General features: G+C 47.0%; 1 protein-coding gene across 6 annotated transcripts in view; it reads right to left on the reverse strand.

Moving 5' to 3' along the window:
- dysf (dysferlin, limb girdle muscular dystrophy 2B (autosomal recessive)) overlaps positions 1-24,939 on the reverse strand; it is a 407,686-nt gene that overhangs the window by 228,694 nt on the left and 154,053 nt on the right. For 4 of the 6 annotated variants that reach the window (XM_087991921.1, XM_087991931.1, XM_087991938.1 and 1 more), the window contains exons 17-19: positions 14,573-14,608; positions 3,882-3,997; positions 1,267-1,380 (exon numbers count right to left, since the gene is read on the reverse strand). In XM_087991921.1, coding sequence (XP_087848047.1) covers positions 1,267-1,380; positions 3,882-3,997; positions 14,573-14,608 — 266 coding nt within the window. The remainder of the gene's footprint in view (positions 1-1,266; positions 1,381-3,881; positions 3,998-14,572; positions 14,609-24,939) is intronic. The other 2 variants (XM_087991945.1, XM_087991926.1) reach the window with 1 other exon arrangement.

The following is a 24,939-nucleotide window of genomic DNA, read 5'->3' on the forward strand; positions in this document are numbered from 1 at the left end:
CCTCACAGCGCCAGGGACCTGGGTTCGATTCCCACCTTGGGTAACTGTCTGTCTGGAGTTTGCACATTCACCCCTCTGTCTGCGTGAGTTTCCTCCCATAATTCAAATATATGCAGGTTGGGTGGATTGGCCATGGAAATTGTCCAGGGATGTGAGGCTAGGTGGGTTAGTCATGGATCACAGGGATGGGATGAGGCTGGGAGAGCTGCTCTTCGGAGGGTTGGTGTGGACCCGATGGACCAAATGACCTGCTTCATGGACAGGTTGGACCAAAGGGTCGGTTTCCATGCTGTAGAGATTCAGTGCGGCATTACTGTCTCACCACACCAGGGACTTGGGTTCGATTCCTGCCTCGGCTGTCTGACTGTGTGGAGTTTGCACATTCTCCCCTGTGTCTGTGTGAGCTTCCTCCCATAATCCAAAGATGTGCAGGCCAAGTGAATTGACTGTGCTAAATTGCCCATAGTGTTCAAGGTAAATGTAGGGGAATGGGTCGGTGTGGACTTGTTGGGCCCAAGGGCCTGTCCATACTCTAGGTAACCTAATCTAATCTAAAACAAGACTACACAGTTTCAGAAGAAGCGACTTTCCATTTGAGATGGAATGAGGAGGGCTTTCCATCTGAGAGGGTTATTCAGTTTTGGAAATCCCTCGCCCTGAGAGTAGTGCAAATGGTCATTGAATATATCCAACCCTTCTTTAGACAAAGTTCAAATCAACAAGGGAGGAGGAGTTAGGGGAGGGGAAGGGGGCTGCCCAGAAGGAAGAGCGGGGCTGAGGCCACAATTGGATGAGTCACGAACGTAACAAATGGTGCTGGAGGGGCTGAATGGCCTTCTTCTAGCCCTGTTTCTTAATCATAGAATTCCCTACAATGTGGAACCAGGCCCTTCGGCCCAACAAGTCAACACCTAGCCTCTGAAGAGTATCCCACCCAAGCCCATTCCCCATTAGTCTACATTTACCTCTGACTAATGCACCTACTGCACATCCCTGAACACTATGGGGCAATTTAGCATGGCCAATCCACCTAACCTGCGCATCTTTGGACTGTAGGAGGAAACCCACACAGACACGGGGAGAATGTGCAAACTCCCCGCGGACAGTCTCCCGAGGCGGGAATCGAACCTGGGTCCCTGGTGCAGTGAGGCAGCAGTGCTAACCACTGAGACACCGTGCCGCCCCCAGGAACTTCAAGATTTTGCATTTCAGCTCCCTTGACCCAAAGTATGATCAACAGAAATGAAAAAACTTCAGGAAAGTTACCTCGACTCTTAAGAGGTCATCTGATGGGATTTCCTCAATCTTCTGCTCTGCCTGGTCCACCAGTTTGGTGCTGAGCTCCACCAGGACTCGGCCACGGTAGGCCATCGCCTCACTCTGAGGACAGAAGACAATGAGCTGAAATCACACCCTGTCTCTACATCGCCCTGCAGCACCCTGCTTCAAACCCTAGGAGTACATTGGCGCTGTCTAGCTTCGCAACACCATCATCACTGCCCATCTGAAAGCGACGAAGGGAGAGTGATACGTAACAGAGGGGGGGAAGGTGTTGAGGAAGTGGGAGAAAGGAGGGATTGAAGGGAGGAAGGAGAGATGGGAGCTAAGGCAGACAACGGAAGGGCAAGAGAGAAAGTGGAAGTGGGAAGGAGAGAAAAGCAAGCACAGTGGAAGAAAAGAAGGAATGTGGATGGAAGGGATGGGAAGAGAAAGAGAGTAAGAAAGAGGCGAAAGAAAGAAACGTGGGAAGGAACGCACTTCCAAACTGTCATCACTGCTGTGGTGTAGACCGATATACGTCACCCTATACATCACCCCATCACTTCCAGCACAGCCCAGCTTTCACAAAGACATCTCCCTTATCGGAGGAAATTCCTTGAATGGCTCCTTCACATTCTACACCTCCATCCTCTATCTCCCTCCCCGCTACGACACCTCCCCCACCCCATTACAATCAGACCTGCCTTCCCATCTTACCAATATGATGACAGTATCTCTTGATCTTCCTAAACTCTGGAGTATCATTTTCATTCAGCTCTCCTTCCTCCACCTCCCCATATCCTCACTGGGTTGACATCGAACCATCTCCTACCCCTACATACTGAGGGATGTTTCGAAATGAGCAAACAGGCAGCTAGAGGGGGGGCTCCACCTGCACTGACACCTTGGCTCCTGGTTCAACAACACCTCGATCTTAACACTCCCCTGCACCTCAGTTTATAAAGCTCTCTATGTCCTTGTTACATGGACAAATGTCCCTCAGCTCTCTAAGCTCCTGCACCCCCTCAAGCTCCAAGATACTTGCACTGTTCCAATCCCACCCATATCCTTGAATTTTCCAATGTTGACTGGTCTCCAAGCTCTGGAATTCCTTTCCTAATTCTCTGAGCCTCTGCGCTGCACTCAAATCGAATCATAGAGTCATAGAGATGTGCAGCATGGACAAATTCCCCTTTGGTCCAACTCATCCATGCCAACCCGATATCCTAACCTACTCTAGTCCCATTTGCCAGCACTTGGCCCATATCCCTCTAAACCCTTCCTATTCATATACCCATCCAGATGCCTTTTAAATGTTGCACTTGTACCAGCCTCCCCCACATCCTCTGGCAGCTCAATCCATACACGTACCACCCTCTGCATGAAAAAGTTGCCCCAATCTTTCCCTTCTCACCCTAAATCTATGCCCTCTACTTCTGGACTCCCCCACCCTGGGGAAAATACCTTGTCTCATTACTCTGACCATGCCCCTCATGATTTTATAGACTTCTACAAGGTCACCCCTCAGTCTCTGATGCTCTGGGGAAAACAGCCCCAGACTATTCAGCCTCTCCCTGTAGTTCAGCCCCTGGCAACATCCTTGTAAGCCTTTCCTGAACCTTTTCAGGTTTGCTCCTTACACCTGACCTTTGTTGCGAATCATTTGGCCACCAGACACCTTCCCTGGCTCAATATTAGAATCGGTCCGATAAAGAATCTGGGATACACTCTGGGATGTTTCCAGTCAGATATTAAACCCTTGTCCATCTGAAGGGACACTAAAAGGTCTCCCGGCACTGTTTGTAAGAAGAGCAGGGGAACTCTGTCTCGTTGTCCGACCAATATCTAACCCTCGATCATACTAACAGAACAGGTTCTCTGGTTCTTATTGCATTGCTCTTTTCGGGAGCTTGCTGTGCATAAATTGGCTGCCCACTGCTATGTGAGATCTTGAGGATGTGACATAAGTGGAATAACCCTATGTGCTTGTTTGCTATAACTTGCCTGTACTGTTCGAAACACAAAGTTTTCACTGTACTTAGGTTGTGTCACTACAATAAGTCAAATTCGACAACTAGTGTTACTTATGACTTCTGAGGTTCTGTTTGCCGAGCTGGAAGTTTTTGTTGCAAACATTTTGTCCCCTGCCTAGGTGACATCCTCAGTGCTTGGGAGCCTCCTGTGAAGCGCTTCTGTGGTGTTTCCTCCGGCATTTATAGTGGCCTGTCCCTGCCGCTTCAACAAACACATCGACCTGGACCCAATATACTGGCCACTGCAGCGGACAGCTGGAACTGACAACCGGAAGCAGCAGGGACAGACCACTATAAATGCCGGAGGAAACACCACAGAAGTGCTTCACAGGAGGCTCCCAAGCACTGAGGATGTCACCTAGACAGGGGACGAAACGTTTGCAACAAAAACTTCCAGCTCGGCGAACAGAACCACAGCAACGAGCACCCGAGCTACAAATCTTCGCACAAACTTTGTTATTTGTGACTATTTGAACCTTAGCATCACAATGTTAAAAGGAAACTGCTATTGGAAATCGAGTTTTTACTCCAGCCTGACCCTTTGACGTTACTCTCTGGGAACAGTGAGTGAGTCTCCGTGCTCCGTACCTTTCCCAGGTTCATGTCAACGTACGGATCGGGAAAGCCGGTGAACTCTCTGGGACTGCCGTACAGGTTCATAAAGCAGGGTCCAAAGGACGGGAGGTATCCCAGGCCGTCATCCACTGTTAGCGATCCGGGAAGGAAAGAACAGAGAGGTTCACAGGGAAACATTACTCAGGTTACAAACTCCACAACTGCTCCGCCCAATCCCAATTTACCACCCACTCACCCAGTCCCAACTCTGACCCAGGCAATTCCATTCTGCCCCGTCCAATCCCAATCCCATTCCCAATCCCAATTCACACCCCTTACCCAGTCCCAATTCTCGCCCAGCAAATTCCATTCTGCCCCACCCAATCCTAATTCCATCCACAATCCAAATTCACACCCCACTGGCCCAAACACCACCCCAATCCAGAATAATCTCAGAATAAAGGTGCGCCTATTTAAGAATGAAATCAGGAGGTACCTCTTCTCTCAGAGGGTTGTGAATCTTTGGAACTCCTTGCCACAGAGAGAGCTACTGGGGCAGGGTCCTTGTCTGTATACTGAAGGCTGAGAGAGATTCCTGACCAGCCGAGGATTTAGGGGTTATGGGGAAAGGGCAGGAAAGTGGACGTGAGGAATGTTGGATCAGCCATGATCCCACCGAATGGGGTAGGATGGGCCATGAAGCCTGCTCCTGTCCCTATTTCGATGATCTAATGGCCAACTCAATCCCAGCAACTAACACCAACCAGCAGACCGATGGAAGGAAGTGACGGCAGTGCTGTCAAGCAGGGGGCCACAGCGACGCAATGAAAAGCAAACTACAGCTGATGATGTGAGAGAGTCACATTAAACCTGAAACGTTACCTCTATTTCTCTCTCCACAAACACTGCCAATTTTCTCCAGCATTTTCCATTCCCACAGCATTAACCTGTCACTCAGTTTGGATTTGTCTACGGTCACTAGGCCTCAGACTTCATTCCAGCCTTGGTCCAAGCAAAGATAAAATGGCACAATGGAGAGGTAAAGTGAAGGATTCCCTTTCTTGTTGAGGTGGGCATGTGTTTAATGGGGGGGGGGGGCGGGAACGGGGGGGTGTAGGCATTATTAGTAAGGTCAGTATGTGTTATCCATCCCTAATTGCCCCCAAACTGAGCATCTTGCTCACCAATTACAGCACGTTGCTATGAGTCTGGAGTCACATGTAGGCCTGGCCAGGTAAGGACGGCAGATTTCCTTCCCTAAAGCACTGTTATGAACCACACATTGGTTTGTACAACAATTGATGATAGGCCGTCTTCACAAAGGCTAGCTTTGTCCTGCAGAGCCATTAAGTTAATTTCTTAAAAATCGATCAAATTCCAGTTGCGGAGTTTGACTTAATTTAGCACCGAGGAACTCTGAGAGAATCGGAGTAATTTGAAATTGATGGGAGGAGGTGGGGAACACTCTCAGCTGGTCGGAGTCATACTTGGCACACAGGAAGGTGGCTGTGGTTGTTGGAGGTCAGTCATCTCAGCTCCAGGACATCTCTGCAGTTGTCCTTGGAGTAGTGTCCTAGGCCCAACCATCTTCAGCTGCTTCACCAATGACTTTCCCTCCATCGTAAGGTCAGAAGTGGAGCTGTTCACTGGCATTCGTGTACTTTGAAACTCCATTTGCCAGACCCACTTTGAGTCCTCTTGGCCCAGCATGGATTTCCAGTCTCAAGGTGATTCCAGCCTTGTTAACCCTCAGGTGAAGCCTGGCACAGTCTAGAGTCAAGACCCAACACGGACTGGAGGCTAGGTACCAAAATGGGACTGGGTTGGAAGGCCATTGTCCTGAACATTTTTATTCTCCATTTTATAAATTATTCCTAAAATCTGCAATGCTGGATTTTTTTTTCTTTTTCTACTTTTCTAAGAAGTGTAACTGAAGAAGCTTTACCTAGGGACCTTTGTACATTCTAATTTTAAATCCATTTACAGCTCCTCAGTCTAGATACCTCTTTCTGAAATCCCATCATTGAAACCCTAACCAGCAACAGCACAGAAGTCATCACTGTCTGGACATTGAACTGTCCCGGGCTGGTATTCCACAGCGAGTAACTCACCTCCTGACTCCCCAAAGCCTGTCCACCATCTACAAGGCACAAGTCAGACAGAATACTCCCCACTTGCCTGGACGGATGGGTACGGCTCCAACAACACTCAAGAAGTGCAATCAATTCAACAGATCTTCCAAAGACCCAGTGCAGGCATGATGGACTGAATGGCCTCGTTCTGTACTGCATCTTTTGAAGTGACTTCTCGATCCCAACACCTGAGGGGACAGTTTCTGGTTGTAAGTTTGCTCGCTGAGCTGGAAGGTTTGTTTTCAGACATTTCATCACTATGACAGATAACATCATCAGGGAGCCTCCGGTGAAGCGCTGGTGTTCTGTCCCACACTCTATTTATCTGTCTTGGTCTGATTCTTTTTCTCAGAGGTTGGTAAATGGGGTCCAAATTGATGTGTTTGTTGATGGAGTTCCAGTTTGAAGGCCAGGCCTTTACGAATTCTCGTGCGTGTCTCTGTTTAGCCTGTCCCTGGATGGATGTATTGTCCCAGTCAAATTGGTGTCCCTCATCATCTGTGTGTATGGATACCAGTGATAGTGGGTCATGTCTTTTGGTGGCTAGTTTGCGGTTGTGTATCATGGTGGCTAGTTTCCTGCCCGTCTGTCCGATGTAATGTTTGTTGCAGTCCTTGCAGGGTATTTTGTATATGACATTTGTTTTGCTGGTTGTTGGTGCAGGGTCGTTTAGGCTCATCAGGAGCTGCTTCAGTGTGGTGGTAGGTTTGTGGGCTACCATGATGCCAAGGGGCCGGAATACTCTGGTCGTCATCTCCAAGATGTCTTTAACGTATGGGAGTGTGGAACAGTCTCTCAGCGCCTAGCCTTTCAAATCCCTCTATCAATTTCGAGACCTCGATGAGGACACTACTTGTCCAAGTGATTACTGCTTTATACAAATAAAATCTGTACTAAACTATCGAATGGAGGACCACATAGGCCGTGTGGACCAGTGGGAGGAACAATGATATTGTAGGTTCTGGCATGTTCATAGTGCTGCTGCTGCTCCTATTTGTAGTTCCTCCTGGACCAGAGGTCAGGGTCTGTCACACACCCCCGCCCCCCGTAGATCGTCTGAAACCATTCTCTGCCACCCTTCATCCAAATATCATAGAATCCCTCCAGTGCAGGTGGGGTGGCCATTCAGCCCATTGAGTCCAGACCAACCCTCCAAGGAGCATCCCACTAGCCCCACATTCACCATAATGCAAACTATTGGGTGTTTTAGCACGGCCAATCCACCTAACCTGCACATCTTTGGATTGTGGGACCGGAGTGCCCAAAGGAAACCTTCACGCACAAGGGCAGAATGTGCAAACTCCACACAGTCACCCAAGGCTGGAATCGAACCTAGGTCCCTGGCGCTATGAGGCAGCAGTGCTAACCACTGAGCCACCGTGCCCTCCTGGGATGACTCCTCTTTCTGCTGCCCTTCACTTTGCCGTCCAGGAGAGATCTTCATAACTTCTCAGCTCTGATCGAAAAGCTGAAACACTGACATTCTCTTTCCTGGATGTTCTTTCTGCTCTTATACCAGTAAGTTTCTTTTCATTGGTCTTCACCTGGAATATACATCAGCATCAAGTTTCTTCCACAGATGTTAATTTATTGTCGACGTTCCTGAGATATACAGGAATGTGGATAGAAAGCTGCAAATTATGAGCTGTCTCCTTTTGATTAACACTTCATTCATGTTTTAAAATTACTTCTGGTAACCTCCAACTTCCTTCAAACACTTCCAATGGTCATGTTATCAGGGTTTACCATCCCGGTGATGGGTTCAAATCCACCCCCACCTCCTCCTCACCCCCCCCCCCCCACCCCCCCACCCACCCCCCACAAGTTTGAAATGTGAAGCTGGAGAAAGAAACATTTTCTGGAACAAGCAGTAAGGACCAGATTGTTGTTGAAAGCCAATTGTTTCAGCAAACTCCTTTTTGAGAAGGAAACCTGTCATCTGGGGACATGGGCGAGACTCTCGGATGGTTTGTTGCCTCCTGGGTGCCAGGGTCCGAGACGTCTCAGACCGTGTCTTCAGAATCCTTAAGGGGGAGAGTGTGCAGCTAGAAGTCGTGGTGCACGTTGGCACCAACAACATAGGTAGGAAGAGGGGTGGGGAGGTCATTCAGGAGCTCAGGGAGTTAGGCTGGAAGTTAAAAACTAGGACAGACAGTCGCCATCTCTGGGTTGTTGCCGGTGCCACGTGACAGTGAGGCAAGGAATAGGGAGAGAGTGCAGTTGAACACGTGGCTGCAAGGCTGGTGTAGGAGGGAGGGCTTCAGGTATTTGGACAATTGGACTGCATTCTGGGGAAGGTGGGACCTGTACAAGCAGGACGGGTTGCACCTGAACCAGAAGGGCACCAATATCCTGGGGGGTAGGTTTGCTAGCACTCTTCGGGGGGGTTTAAACTAATTTGGCAGGGGGTGGGATCCGGACTTGTAGTCCAGCAAGTCGGCTAGCTGTTTGTCAGGATGTCCAAGAATGTAGGGAGGCTGTGGAGAAGGTAGCACTGACAGGGAATACTTGCGGACACAGAAATGGGTTCAAGTGCGTATACTTCAACACAAGGAGTATCAGAAATAAGGTGGGTGAACTTAAGGCGTGGATTGGTATGTGGGACTACGATGTTGTGGCCATCACGGAAACGTGGATAGAAGAGGGACAGGAATGGTTGTTGGAGGTTCCTGGTTACAGATGTTTCAGTAAGATTAGGGAGGGTGGTAAAAAAGAAGGGGGGCGTTGCTAATTAGAAATGGCATAATGGCTGCAGAAAGGCAGTTCGAGGGGGATCTGCCTTTAGAGGTAGTATGGGCTAAAGTCAGAAATAGGAAAGGTGCAGTCACCTTGTTGGGTGTTTACTATAGGCCCCCCAATAGCAGCAGAGATGTGGAGAAACAGGTTGGGAAATAGATTTTGGAAAGGTGCAGAAGCCACAGGGTAGCAGTCATGGTCAATTTCAACTTCCCAAATATTAATTGGAAGCTCTTTCGATCAAGTAGATTGGATGGGGCGGTGTTTGTGCAGTGTGTCCAGGAAGCTTTTCTAACTCAGGATGTAGATTGTCCGACCAGAGGGGAGGCCATATTGGATTTGGTACTCGGTAACGAACCAGGACAAGTGATGGGCTTGTCAGTGGGTGAGCATTTTGGTGATGGTGACCACAATTCTGTGACTTTCACCTTGGTGATGGAGAGAGATAGGTGCGTGCAACAGGGCAGGTTTTACAATTGGGGGAAGGGTAAATACGATGCTGCAAGACAGGATCTGAGGAGCATAAGTTGGGAGCATAGGCTGTCAGGGAAGGATGGCGTTGAAATGTGGAACTTTTTAAAGGAACAGATACGACGTGTCCTTGATATGTATGTACCTGTCAGGCAGGAAAGAGATGGTCGTGTGAGGGAACCTTGGTTGACGAGGGAGGTTGAATGTCTTGTAAGGAGGAAGAAGGAGGCTTACATAAAGTTGAGGAAACAAGGTTCAGATAGAGCATTGGAGGGATAAAGGATAGCCAGGAGGGAGCTGAAGAAAGGGATTAGGAGAGCTAAGAGAGGCATGAAAAATCTTTGGCGGGTAGGATCAAGGATAACCCCAAGGCATTTTATGCGTATCTGAGAAACATGAGAATGACGAGAACGAGAGTAGGTCTGATCAAGGACAGTAGTGGGAGACTGTGTATTGAGTCGGAAGAGATAGGAGAGGTCTTGAATGAGTACTTTTCTTTAGTATTTACAAATAAGAGGGACCGTATTGTTGAAGAGGAGAGTATGAAACGGACTGGTAAGCTAGAGGAGATACTTATTAGGAAGGAAGATGTGTTGGGCATTTTGAAAAACTTGAGGATAGACAAGTCCCCCGGGCCTGACGGGATATATCCTAGGATTATGTGGGAAGCAAGAGAGGAAATTGCAGAGCCGTTGGCAATGATCTTTTCGTCTTCACTGTCAACAAGGGTGGTACCAGGGGACTGGAGAGTGGCGAATGTTGTGCCCCTGTTCAAAAAAGGGAATAGGGATAACCCCGGGAATTACAGGCCAGTTAGACTTACTTCGGTGGTAGGCAAAGTAATAGAAAGGGTACTGAGGGATAGGATTTATGAGTATCTGGAAAGACACTGCTTGATTAGGGACAGTCAGCATGGATTTGTGAGGGGTAGGTCTTGCCTTACAAGTCTTATTGAATTCTTTGAGGAGGTGACCAAGCATGTGGATGAGGGTAGAGCAGTGGATGTAGTATACATGGATTTTAGTAAGGCATTTGATAAGGTTCCCTATGGTAGGCTTATGCAGAAAGTCAGGAGGCATGGGATAGTGGGAAATTTGGCCAGTTAGCTAGAGAACTGGCTAACCGGTCGAAGTCAGAGAGTGGTAGTAGATGGTAAATATTCAGCCTGGAGCCCAGTTACAAGTGGAGTTCCGCAGGGATCAGTTCTGGGTCCTCCGCTGTTTGTAATTTTTATTAATGACTTGGATGAGGGAGTCGAAGGGTGGGTCAGTAAATTTGCAGACGATACGAAGATTGGTGGAGTTGTGGATAGTGGCTGTTGTCGGCTGCAAAGGGACTTAGATATGATGCAGAGCTGGGCTGAGGAGTGGCAGATGGAATTCAACCCTGTCAAGTGTGAGGTTGTCCATTTTGGAAGGACAAATGAGAATGCGGAATACAGGGTTAACGGTAGGGTTCTTAGTAAGGTGGAGGAGCAGAGGGATCTTGGGGTCTATGTTCATAGCTCTTTGAAAGTTGCCACTCAGGTGGATAAAGCTTGTAAGAAGGCCTATGGTGTATTGGCGTTCATTAGCAAGAGTCGTGAGGTGATGTTGCAGCTGTACAGGACCTTGGAGTACTGTGTGCAGTTCTGGTCGCCTCACTTTAGGAAAGATGTGGAAGCTTTGGAGAGGGTGCAGAGGAGATGTACCAGGATGTTGCCTGGAATGGAGAATAGGTTGTACAAGGATAGGTTGAGAGTGCTAGGCCTTTTCTCAATGGAACGGTGAAGGATGAGGGGTGACTTGATAGAGGTTTATAAGATGATCAGGGGAATAGATTGAGTAGACGTCAGAGACTTTTTCCCCGGGTACAACAGAGTGTTACAAGGGGACATAAATTTAAGGTGAAGGGTGGAAGGTATAGGGGAGATGTCAGGGGTGGGTTCTTTACCCAGAGAGTGGTGGGGGCATGGAATGCGCTGCCTGTGGGAGTGGCAGAGTCAGAATCATTGGTGACCTTTAAGCAGCAATTGGATAGGTACATGGATAGGTGCTTAAGCTAGGACAAATGTTTGGCACAACATCGTGGGCCGAAGGGCCTGTTCTGTGCTGTATTGTTCTATGTTCTATGTTCTATCTTTCCCTGATCTATCAAATCATTCAGCTATACAAGGGCCACTCGCCTTGGAAAATGAAAACTAGCCATGAATACATTATAAAATATAAACTTAAATATCATTTGGGAGGGAAAACCCGATGATGTGTGTTTCCGAGGCTTTACACTACCTTAGGCTCCCCAAAAGTACTGGTCAACACATCTGGCTCTGGGTCCACTCATTACCAACTTACCTTGTCACTGAAACCTAAAGAGTCAAGAGTTCATAATTAAACACTCTACCCAAGCTAGCATTGGTCCTAGCTTCGTAAACAATACCTTACTCACAACCAACACCATTCCCATCATTTTCAACACCAACACCATTCCCCAACAACATTCCCAACACCATTCCCATCATTCCCAACACAAACGTCATTCCCAACACCAATAACATTTCCACCAACACCAGCACCACTCCCAACACCAGCACCATTCCTCAACAACATTCCCAACATTCCAAACCCCAACACCATTCACCAGCAACATTCCCAACATCAACACCGACACCAAGACTATTCCCAACACCAACAAAGTTTCCAACACAAACATCATTCCCAACACCAACAATGTTCCTAACACCAGCACCATTCCCAAAACCAACATCATTCGCAGCACCAAGACCATTCCCACCACCAACACCATTCCCAATACCAACAATTTCCCAACACCAACATCATTCCCAACACCATCATTCCCACCAACATTCCCAACACCAACATCATTCCCACCACCAAAATCATTCCCAACACCAACACTATTCCCAACACCAACATCATTCCCACCATTTCCAAAACCAACAATGCTTCCAATACCAACACCATTCTCAACACCAACATCGTTCCCAACACCAACATCATTACCAACACCAACAACATTCCCAACACCAACATCATTCCCAACATTCTCAACACCAACATCGTTCCCAACACCAACATCGTTCCCAACACCAACATCATTCCCAACACCAACACCATTCCCACCAACATTCCCAACACCAACATCATTCCCAACACCAAAATCATTCCCAACACCAACACTATTCCCAACACCAACATCATTCCCACCAACATTCCCAATACCAACATCGTTCCCAACACCAACATCATTCCCAACACCAACACCATTCCCACCAACATTCCCAACACCAAAATCATTCCCAACACCAACACTATTCCCAACACCAACATCATTCCCACCAACATTCCCAATACCAACAATGTTTCCAACACCAACATCATTCCCAGCACCAATACCATTGCCAACACTACCAGCACCAATACCAATTCCTCAAGTTCATGCAGCCAGAAAGACAGAGATTGTACCCATAATATCAATCACATTGGAGCATCTCTATCAATACAGAGATGGAAGGTGGGCAGGATGATTTTCATCAAAACTAATCAACGGATTTTGCGCTAAAGAGTCATCAGTGTTGAGAGTGGGAAAATGGAACATGGATTGCGATGATCCACTTTTGCTCTCTTCATCAACTAATTCCATCTGTTTACAGAGAAGGATGTCCTGTTTAGTTGTAAGGGAGGCCACTGGAGCAAAGTAATTGCTGCTGAGAGAGACAATGAAGGATAGGGTACTGTTGGCCCTGAGCTCAGTCAAAAACCTCGATGGGTGGGATTGGGTTTGTCCTTGCGAGAGTTACACAATTATGTTTGCTTATTGCATCCCATTACTGTAGCTATTGAAACAACATTGTGCCAAATCCCCATTTCTTATTCAATGGGAAACACCCAAGGGCAATCTCAGCAAGAACTATTTGTTTGCCTGGAGCTCTCCATGGCCATCGAAGGTAAACGTCTGGAAGAAGATGTTGATGGGGTGAAGTGAGGTGCGTTGAAAGAGGCCAGTGTGGAGCAGAGGTCACTGCAGTGATCAGAGGGACCAACTCTTCTGTTTCTGAGCTTGAAATTCAATGCACTTTTCCATTTTCTCATTCCCAAAGCCACCCACTGACCCCATGGAAGAATTCATATATACAAGAGACCTTTGGGAATTTTATTTATTGTTGATTATGGGTACACAAGAGGCCGCGTGCACACGTGCAGCTGAAAAGCAGGATAGGGCATTCAGTGAGAACGGAATGTACAACAGGCCACAGCAAATGTCTGAAGGCCAAATCTGGTTAGTCAAACCTTAAAGCCTTTCAATATAATAAATCCATCAGCCAACAGATGCCATTAGTGCATTTTCTGGGGAGTGGGGACGAAATCCCTGTGCATGAGCAAATGCAAGGGGAGGGGGGGGATCTTATATCTCCAATATGGCGGCTGTGATGGAGCACCTCACCACTTACAGGAGCCGCAGTTTGGTTCACATTTTATACTGATAAGCTCTTTAAAACTCTTCAGGCAATTTCCTATGGGAAGAACTTAAGGTGAGGGGTTGTGTTTAAGATGGAACCAGACCTTAAATCTGGCCCAAACACCCCCTGCTCGCTCTTTGGCCTCACCCTGCAGGCAGGTAGTGGGGATTGGAGGTTATTCATCAGATATTCACTGGGGGAAGCTATCTGCTGTCCAATCTGCCTGACTCCCCTATTCTGATTGGCTGAATGGGCAGCACATGCAACAGGTAGCTAGTCCGGTACTTCTAGCCGAAGTTAAATTTCACCCCTTAATCTGGTTTGCGAGATGAGAGAAATTATCATTTCGAGGAATAGTGATCTTAATAAGGTGCAATCATCACCCTCACTGAGTTCCTGAGTCCAACCTCTGCACCTGCAATGTTAAGGTGCAGCAGGAACCCTTCAATGGCCCAATAAAACCATTTCCAGGTCAGTTTCTGATTAAGGACTGGCAAATTCCAGGAGGTTGCAGATCCTGCAAGAGGCTAGACAATTTGGGTGAAGCCATTTGATGCCCACACTCGTTTCCTCCTCTGATTACGCTGGCAGTGCTATCACTTGGGATTCCCAACCTTTCCCTCCCATTCCCAAGTCAGGTGCCTCCACATGACTGGGGTGGCACGTAAATTGTAGAAAGGTCATAGGCCGGTCAGGAACTCAGGGAGGGAGAGAGAAGCATCTGTTGGATTTGGGGGTCAGAGCCCACAGAGTGCCATGCAACCAGGGTGCCATGCAACAGAAAATAAAACCACAAGCAGACTTTGACTGTAAGGTCAGCCACACCCCACTGTCATTCACAGCAAATCAACAAGAAGCAATGAAAAACAAAAAAGGAAACCCAGAAACAACATCATTGAATGTAAAAACAATCATTCAATTAAACCTACAGCCGCTGATGGGTTCAAACTCCATTGAGCAAATCTCTGAAGCACAAAGATATGGAAAAGAAATAGAAACAGTTAGCCCGTCTAGGGTTAGGCAACACACTACAGAGGATAAGAGAGAGAGAGCGAGAGAGAGAGAAAGAGAGACAAGGAGAGAGAGTGTGAGAGAGAGAACAGAGAGAGGTGAGAGAGAGAGCACAGAGACAGGGGAGAGATAGAGAGAGAGAGAAAACAGAGACGGGGAGAGAGAGAACAGAGACAGGGGAGAGATAGAGAGAGAGAGAGAGAGAGAACAGAGACAGGGAGAGAGAGATAGATAGAGAGAGAGAGATAGATAAAGAGAACTGAGAGAGGAAGGATAAACAACTTTGGAGGGGGTGCAGTGTAGATTTAACCAAGATATCTGGGTTAAATTGAGAGGAGAGATGACATTAACTAGAGTCGTGTTTTCTGGAATTCAGAGGTTTCAGAACTGGGTTCATAATTCTCCAAGACATTAGGGGAAGTCAATTCAGTAAAAGAAAAATCAGAGAGTTTTGAGTAGTTGGAAATCTCGATTTCTTTTAGGTAGTATAAGGCGTGTCAGGGGCAAGTGAGATTTGAACCCAGACCTTGTGGACTAGAGGTATTCTGGTTGGGAATCTGAGAAAACTCTAAAACCAGACATTTCCGGAATGAAACGAACAAAATAATCCTCTACACACTAAAATTGGTCAAAGCTTGGAATTCTGGTCTACAACTGGCAATTGATATCAGATCAAGTGTTAATTTTAAATTTACTGTAAGTCTCTCAGTCTGTCCCTCTCAGGGAGAAATCTGTAAACTGACTGGTGTCTTTTAGACCCCCACTTTCTCTCTTTTGGAGAGCTATCTGTACACTGTCTGGCCTCTCTGAGATCCCCCCTGTCTCTCAGCAAGATATCTGGACACTGACTGGTGTCTATCAGTCCCCTCTCACTCTTGGTGAGATATCTGGACATTGCTGTTTCTCAGTCCCTCTCTCTCTCTCTCATGATGATTGTTGTAAACTGATTAGAAATGCGTTTATGTGATAAATATTGATCCCTCAGAGAGAGCAAACTCCCCTGTTCTTGTGTGACTGTTGGGAAATGGGATTTAGTATAGAGTCATGGAGGCTTAGAGATGTACAGCACGGAAACAAGTCCTTCAATCCAACTCATCCATGCCGACCAAATATCCCAATTCATATCCAGCCCCACCTGCCAGCACCCAGCACAGATTCCTCCAAACTCTTCCTATTCATATATCCATCAAGATGCCTTTTAAATGTTGCAATTGTACCAGCCTCCACCACTTCCTCTGGCAGCTCATGCCATACACGTACCACCCTCTGCATAAAAACATTGTCCCTTCGGTCTCTTTTATACCTTTCCCCTCTCACCCTAAACCTATGCCCTCTAGTTCTGGACTCTCCCACCCCAGGGAAAAGACTTTGTCTATTTATCCTATCCATGCCCCTCATGATTTTATAAGCCTCTATAAGTTCACCCCTCAGCCTCCGACGTTCCAGGGAAAACAGCCCCAGCCTGTTCAGCCTCTCCCTATAACTCAAATCCTCCAACCCTGGCAACATCCTTGTAAATCTTTTCTGAATCCTTTCAAGTTTCACAACATCTTTCCGATAGGAAGGAGACCAGAATTGCACGCAATATTCCAACAGTGGCCTAACCAATGTCCTGTACAGTCACAACATGACTTCCCAACTCCAGTACTCAATACTCTGACCAATAAAGGAAAGCATACCAAAACGCCTTCTTCACTATCCTATCTACCTGCAACTCCACTTTCAAGGAGCTATGAACCTGCACTCCAAGGTCTCTTTGTTCAGCAATACTCCCCAGGACCTTACCATTAAGTGTATAAGTCCTGACCTGATTTGCCGATCCAAAAAACACCACCTCACATTTATCTGAATTACACTCGATCTGTCACTTCTCAGCCCATTGGCCCATGTGATCAACTTCCCGTTCTAATCTGAGGTAACCCTCTTCGCTGTCCACTACACCTCCAATTTTGGTGTCATCTGCAAACTTACTAACTGTACCTCTTATGCTCACATCCAAATCATTTATGCAAATGACAAAAAGTAGAGGGCCCAGCACCGATCCTTGTGGCACTCCACTGGTCACAGGCCTCCAGTCTGAAAAACAACCCTCCACCACCACCCTCTGTCTTCTACCTTTGAGCCAGTTCTGTATCCAAATGGCTCGTTCTCCCTATATTCCATGAGATCTAACCTTGATAATCAGTCTCCCATGGGGAACCTTGTCAAACGCCTTACTGATGCCCATATAGATCACATCGACTGCTCTGCCCTCATCAATCCTCTTTGTTACTTCTTAAAAAAACTCAATCAAGTTTGCAAGACATGATTTCCCACGCACAAAGCCATGTTGACTATCCCAAAGCAGTCCTTGCCTTTCCAAATACATGTACATCCTGTCCCGCAGGATTCCCTCCAACAACTGACGTCAGGCTCACTGGTCTATAGTTCCCTGGCCCATCTTTAATATTGGCAGCACGTTAGCCAACCTCCAGTCTTCTGGCAACTCATCTGTGACCATCGATGATACAAATAATCTTTCGAATTGTCTACCCCAAGAAGCAGTGGTGACTCAATCAGTGGGAATATTAACTGATTGACAAATTTTACTGGGGGTCATGAGTTCAAGGTGAGAGGGGGAAAGTTTCATGGAGATATGCGTGGAAAGTTCTCTGCAGAGAGGTTGTGGGTGCCTGGGGCCAGCGAAGGTGGTAGAGGCAGACACGATAGTATATGGAGAGGTACTGGCTGGCCTGTGCCTCCATTCTGTCTCCCTCCTGTGCTCCATACCCTTGGTACCCAACAGAAGCTAATCTCAATTCAGAATGCTCCAACTGACTCCAAATTTCCACAGCCCCCATAGGGAAAAAAAGTTCCAGATGGTCACTCCTATAAGTGTGAACAAATCCTTTTCAGTGTCAGCCCACAGAAGCCACTTGGAGACAAACAAATCGGTTGGTTGACTTTCCTTGCATCGTAATGTGACCATAACAAGAGTCACTGGTTATTCAGCGGCACTCCCTCGTGGAGAGTCAACACAAACAAGAGAGCAGCAGAACCTGGCAGGCCCTGCACAAAACAGCGTCATATTGAGGCATCCAGGACTCTGCGAGGTTGTGTACGAACGCGAAAAGAGCTTCTGTCCTTCCAGCAGGGTCAGGGTTCAGTTTCAGTTGATTCAGCCATCCAGTCGCCGGGAGCAATGTACTCACTGGGTTAAACTCAAGGGAAAGAATCTGCATTTCGGCAACACCAGGATGAGCCAAAGTGTTTCACGGATGGGTTGCAACATCAGAAATGATGCAGCCAAATTATCCCGACAGCAAGATCCCAGAAGCAGCAATGTGAGAGAACAAAGAACAGTACAGCACAGGAACAGGCCCTTTGGCCCATCAAGACTGTGCTGACACACAATACCTTTCTAAATTAAAAACCTTTCCCCTCTACGCTGCCCGTAGCCCTCTATCCCCTGCCTATTCGTGTATCTATCAATGTGTCTATTAAACATTGCTACTGTATCTGCCTCCACCAGCTCCTCTGCAAGTGCATTCCAGGCACTCACTACCCTCCGTGTAAAAAAAACCCGTCTCTCACATCTCCTTCAAATTCTCCCCCTTTTACCTTAAACCTAAATCGCCTTAATAGTGACATTTCTACCCTGAGGAGAAAGGCACTGACTATCCATTCCATCCATGTCTCTCATTATTTTGTAAATCTCAATCAGGTCGCCCCCTCAGCCTCCCACGTTCAAGTGAAGACAAACCAAGTTTGTCTAATCCCTCCTCACAGCGAATACCCTCCAAACCAGAGATGCCTCTCTGTAGCCTCTCGAAAGCCTCCACATCCTTCTAGTCATGTGGCGACCAGGACTGTACACAATATTCCAAATGTCGGCTGACTATTCTGAAGGATCTGCAGGAGCAGAAAGATCGGGTATCAATCATTAAAGGTGGTCGGAAAGGTATACTGAGCTGGTAATAAAACACGCATTATTTTAGGCTTCGTAGAAAGGGGCGGAGAGTACAAGATCAATGAAGATTCAGGATTAGATTCAGGAAGGGAAGGTCATGTTTGACAAACTTAATGGAGCTCTTTGAGGATGTAACAAACACTGTGGATGGAGGGGAATATGTGGATGGTGGATTTCCAGAAGGCATTCAATAAGGTGCCGCATAAAAGACTCATCCATAAGATATGAATGGATGGAGTTGCAGGGAATGTACTAGCATGGATAGAGGACTGGCTAACCAATAGAAAGCAGAGAGTTGGAATAAATGGGTGTTTCTCTGGTTGGAGATCAGTAGTGAGCAGGGTGCTGCAGGGGTCGGTGTTGGGCCCACAACTGTTCATGACAAATAAAAATGATTTGGAAGAGTGTAAGAGTGAGAATAATGTATCAACATTTTGCTGATGACTCTACATTGAGTGGAAAGGCAAACTGTGCAGAGGATGTGGAGGGTCTGCAGAGATATTTAGATAGGATAAGTGAGAGTCACAAAGTGCAGTGCTGATAAGGCACAACCAGTCAGGAAGCATCCAGGGAGCAGAAGAATCGATGGTTAGAGCAGAAGCTCTTCATCAGGAATTTCTCCCAGGTTCGGTGAGTGGGCAAGCGTCTGGCAGATGGAGGACAATGTTGGTAAGTGTGAGGTGATCCACTTTGGAAGTTACACTGGTAGGTCAGAGTATTATTGAAATGGTGAAATTTTGCAGCATGCTGTTGTGCAGAGGGACTTAGGAGTGCTCATACATGAATCGCTAAAAGTTAATTTGCAGGTACAACAGGTAATCAGGAAGGCAAATGGAATATTAGCTTTCATTGCTAGAGGGATGGAATTTAAGAGCAGGGAGGTTCTGCTGCAATTGTACAAGGTCACACCTGGAGTATTGTGCGCAGTTCTGGTCTCCTTACTTGAGGAAGGATACACTGACTTTGGAGGTGGTGCAGAGGAGGTTCACCAGGTTGATTCTGGAGATGAGGGGGTTACCCTCTGAAGAGAGATTGAGCTGCCTGGGACTGTACTCGCTAGAATTTAGAAGAATGAGTGGGGATCTTATTGAAACATATAAAATTATGGAAGGGATAGATAAGATAAAGGCAGGCAAGTTGTTTCCGCTGGTGGGTGAGACTAGGACTAGGAGACATGGCCTCAAGATTATAGGGAATGGATTTAGGACAAAGATGAGGAGGAACTGCTTTTCCCAGAGAGTAGGGAATCTATGGAATTCTCTGCCCAAGGAAGCGGAAGAGGCAGCTTCGTTAAATATATTCAAGACACAGTTGGATGGGGTTTTGCACGGTAGAGGAATTAAGGTTTATGGGGATGATGCAGGTTGGAGGAGCTGAGATGATGGATAGATCAGCCATGGTCTGAATGAATGGTGGAGCAGGCTCGATGGGCCAAATGGCCTACTCCTGCTTCTATTACTATGAAACTATGAAGATGTGATAAACTTGCAGACAGCAGTGATTTGACAACAGCTGGAGTATAGTTGTGTTTTTTTAAATTTTCATTTTGTGGGACGTGGATGTCATTGGCTGGACCCAGCATTTATTACCCGTCCCTATTTACCCCTTTAGAAGGTTCTTAAACCGCTGCAGTCCATGTTCTGTAGATAGACCCACAATGCCCTGAGGGAGGGAATTCCAGGATTGTGACCCAGCCACAGTGAAGGAACAGCGCTATATGTCCAAGTCAGGATGGTGGGTGGCTTGGAGGGGAACCACCAGGGGCTGGTGTTCCCATGTATCTGCTGCCCTTGTCCTTCGAGATGAAAGTGGTCGTGGATTTGGAAGATGCTGCCTGAGGATCTTTAGTGAATTTCTGCTGCGCATCTTAGAGATAATACACACTGCTTCTACAGATCATCGGTGGTAGAGGGAGTGGATGCTTGTGGAGTGGTGCCAATCGAGAGTGCTGCTTTGTCCTGGATGGTGTCAAGCTTCTTGAGTGTTGTTGGAGCTGCCCCCATCCAGGCAAGTGGGGAGTATTCCATCACCCTCCTGACTTGTGCCTTGTAGATGGTGGACAGGCTTCGGGGAGTCAGGAAGTGAGTTATCCACCAGCGTATTCCTCGTGTCTGACCTGCTCTTGTAGCCATTGTATTTAATGGTGAGTCCAGTTAGTTTCTGGTTACTGATAACTCCCAATGGGTGACTCAATGATGAAAACACCATTGAACGTCAGGGAACAGCAGTTAGATTGTCTGTCATTGGTGATGGTCATTGCCTGGCATTTGCGTGGCGTGAATGTTACTTTCCACTTGTCAACCCAAGGCTGGATATTGTCCAGATCTTAGAGTGTGGTGCTGGAAAAGCACAGCAGGTCAGGCAGTATCCAAGGAGCAGACAAATTGATGTTTTGGGCAAAAGTTCATTCTCAGGAACCTGAAACGTGAATTTTCCTGCCCCTTGGATGCTGCCTGACCTGCTGTGCTTTTTCAGCACCGCACTCTTCACTCTGATCTTCAGCATCTACAGTCCTCACTTTCTCCTGTTGTCCAGATCTTGTTGAATGTGAGCACGGACTGCTTCAGTATCTGAGGAGTTGCGAATGGTGCTGAACATTATGCGATCATGTGCAAACATCTCTACTTCTGACCTTATGGTGGAGGGAAGTTCATTGATGAAGCAGCTGAAGATGGTTAGAACATAGAACATAGAACATAGAACAATACAGCGCAGTACAGGCCCTTTGGCCCTCGATGTTGCGCCGATCCAAGTCCACCTAACCTATACTAACCCACTATCCTCCATATACCTATCCAATGCCCGCTTAAATGCCCATAAAGAGGGAGAGTCCACCACTGCTGCTGACAGGGCATTCCATGAACTTACGACTCGCTGAGGGAAGAACCTACCCCTAACATCAGTCCTATATCTACCCCCCCTTAATTTAAAGCTATGCCCCCTTGTAATACCCGACTCCATACGCGGGAAAAGGTTCACACTGTCAACCCTCTCTAACCCCCTAATCATCTTGTACACCTCAATCAAGTCACCCCTAAACCTTCTTTTCTCTAATGAAAATAGCCCCAAGTGTCTCAGTCTATCCTCATACGATCTTCCTTCCATACCAGGCAACATCCTGGTAAACCTCCTCTGCACCCGTTCCAGTGCCTCCACATCCTTCCTATAGTATGGCGACCAAAACTGCACACAATATTCCAGATGCGGCCGCACCAGAGTTTTATACAACTGCATCATGACCTCAGGACTCCGGAACTCAATTCCTCTACCAATAAAAGCCAGTACGCCATATGCCTTCCTCACCGCACTATTTACCTGGGTGGCAACTTTCAGAGATCTGTGTACATGGACACCAAGATCCCTCTGCTCATCCACACTACCAAGTATCCGACCATTAGCCCAGTACCCCATCTTTTTGTTATTCTTCCCAAAGTGAATCACCTCACATTTAGCTACATTGAATTCCATTTGCCACCTTTCTGCCCAGCTCTGCAGCTTCTCTATATCCTGCTGTAACCTGCCACATCCTTCCTCACTGTCAACAACTCCTCCGTCTTTCGTATCATCCGCAAACTTGCTCACCCAACCTTCTAACCCCTCTTCCAGGTCATTTATAAAAATGACAAACAGCAATGGTCCCAAAACAGATCCTTGCGGAACACCGCTAGTGACGGCACTCCATGAAGAAACTTTGCCATCAACTACTACCCTCTGTCTTCTTCCATCCAGCCAATTCCTAATCCAAACCTCCAACTCACCCTCAATGCCATATCTCCGTATTTTCTGCAGTAGCCTACCATGGGGAACCTTATCAAACGCCTTACTAAAATCCATATATACCACATCTACCGCTTTCCCCTCATCAACCTCCTTCGTCACCTTTTCAAAGAATTCAATAAGGTTTGTGAGGCACGACCTGCCCTTCACAAAACCATGCTGACTATCCTTGATCACATTATTCCTATCCAGATGTGCATAAATCCTATCCCTTACAATTCTCTCTAAGACTTTGCCCACAACAGAAGTGAGACTCACCGGCCTATAGTTACTAGGGTTATCCCTACTCCCCTTTTTGAACAAGGGAACCACATTTGCTATCCTCCAGTCTTCTGGCACTACTCCTGTAGACAAAGAGGACATAAAAATCAAGGCCAATGGCTCTGCAATCTCCTCCCTTGCTTCCCAGAGAATCCTAGGATAAATGCCATCAGGCCCAGGGGACTTATCTATTTTCACCTTTTCCAGGATTTCCAACACCTCTTCTCTACATACCTCAAAGCCATCCATTCTACTTATTTGTGACTCAGTATTCACATCGACGACAATGCCCTGTTCCTGAGTAAATACTGAAGAAAAGTATTCATTCAGTGTCTCCCCAATCTCTTCCGCCTCCACACGCAACTTCCCACTACTATCCTTGACTGGACCTATTCCTACCCTAGTCATTCTTTTATTCCTAACATACCTATAGAAAGCCTTAGGGTTTTCCCTAATCCTACCGACTAAGGACCTTTCATGTCCCCTCCTTGCTGCTCTTAGCTCTCTCTTCAGGTCCTTCCTGGCTACCCTATAACTCTCAATCGCCCCAATTGAACCTTCACGTCTCATCTTGAGATAGGCCGCCCTCTTCCATTTAACAAGGGATTCCAATTCCTTATTAAACCACGGCTCCCTCACACGACCCTTTCCTCCCTGCCTGGCAGGTACATAATTATCAAGGACACTCAATAGTTGCTCCTTGAACAAGCTCCACATATCATTTACACTCTTGCCTTGGAGTCTACTTTTCCAAGCCACACATCCTAAGTCATGCCTCACCGCATAATTTCCCTGACCCCAGCTATAACTCTTGCCCTGTAGTACACACTTATCCCTCTCCATCACGAGAGTAAAAATCACCGAATTATGGTCACTATCCCCAAAGTGCTCACCTACCTCTAATTCTAACACCTGGCCTGGTTCGTTACCCAGAACCAAATCCAGTATGGCCTCACCTCTTGTTGGCCTGTCTACATATTGTGTCAGGAAACTCTCCTGCACACATTGAACAAACACTGACCCATCTAACGAACTTGAGCTATAGCTTTCCCAATCAATATCAGGAAAGTTAAAGTCCCCCATAATCACCACCCTATTACTGTCACTCATCTCCTGAATCACCTTCCCTATCCTTTCTTCGAGGACACCACTCTGAGGAACTCCTGCAGAGATGTCCTGGAGCTGAGATGACTGACCTCCAACAACCATGACCATCTCCCTATGTGTCAGGTGTGACTTCAAGCAGGGGAGAGTTTACCACCTGATGCTCATTGATTCTAGTTTTGCCAGGGCTCCTTGACACCACACTCGGGCAAATGCAGCCTTGATGTCAAAGGATATCATTCTCTCCTCCCCTCTGGAGTCCAGCTCTTCTATACAGTTCAGGGTGCCACTATACAGGAAAGATGTGAATGCATTGGAGAGCATGCAGAAGAGGTTTATTAGATTGGTTCCAAGGATGAGAACGTTCCATTGTGAGGTTAGGTTGGAGAAGCTGGAACTGTTTCCCTTGGCTAAGAGATCTGATAGATGTTGTCAAAATCATGCAGGGTCTGGACTGTGTCGATGGGTAGAAACTGTTCCCACTTGTAAAGACATCAGGAGACAGAGGGTAGAGTTTTAAACTCATTCACTAAAGAAGCAAATGTGAGGTGAGAGAAAGTTTTTCTGCCGTGACTAGACAGTGTCTGGAACGCACTGCCAAGCTATGTGGTGGAGGCAGGTTCAATGGAGGCATTCAAGACAACATTGGTGGATTATTTAAGTAGAGACAATGGGCAGGGAAATGGGGAATAGAGACTAAGTTAAAATGTTCAGAGAGCTGGGGTAGACAGGATAGGCTGAATGGCCTCTTTATACACCATAGCAAAGTGTGCAGAGGACACTGAAAGTCTGCAGAGGGATACAGGTAGGTTCAGTGAATGGGCAAGGGTCTGGCAGATGGAGTACAATGTTGGTAAATGTGAGGTCATCCATTTCGGTCGGAATAACAGCAAAAGGGTCTATTATTGAAATGGTGAAAAATTGCAGCACGCTGCTGTGCAGAGGGACCTGGGTGTCCTTGTGCATGAATCACAATAAGTTGGTCTGCAGATGCAGCAGGTAATTAGGAAGGCAAATGGAATTTTGTCCTTCATTGCTAGAGGGCTGAACTTTAAAAACAGGGAGGTAGAGCTGCAGCTGTATAGGGTGCTGCTGGTGAGGCCACACCTGGAGTACTGTATACAGTTTTGGTCTCCTTACTTGAGAAAGGATGTACTGGCACTAGAGCAAATGCAGAGGAGGTTCACGAGGTTG

This window comes from Chiloscyllium plagiosum, unplaced genomic scaffold (assembly GCF_037043375.1).
Source record: "Chiloscyllium plagiosum isolate Xiang-an unplaced genomic scaffold, Cpla_swu_hap1 HiC_scaffold_1, whole genome shotgun sequence".
NCBI lineage: Eukaryota > Metazoa > Chordata > Chondrichthyes > Orectolobiformes > Hemiscylliidae > Chiloscyllium > Chiloscyllium plagiosum.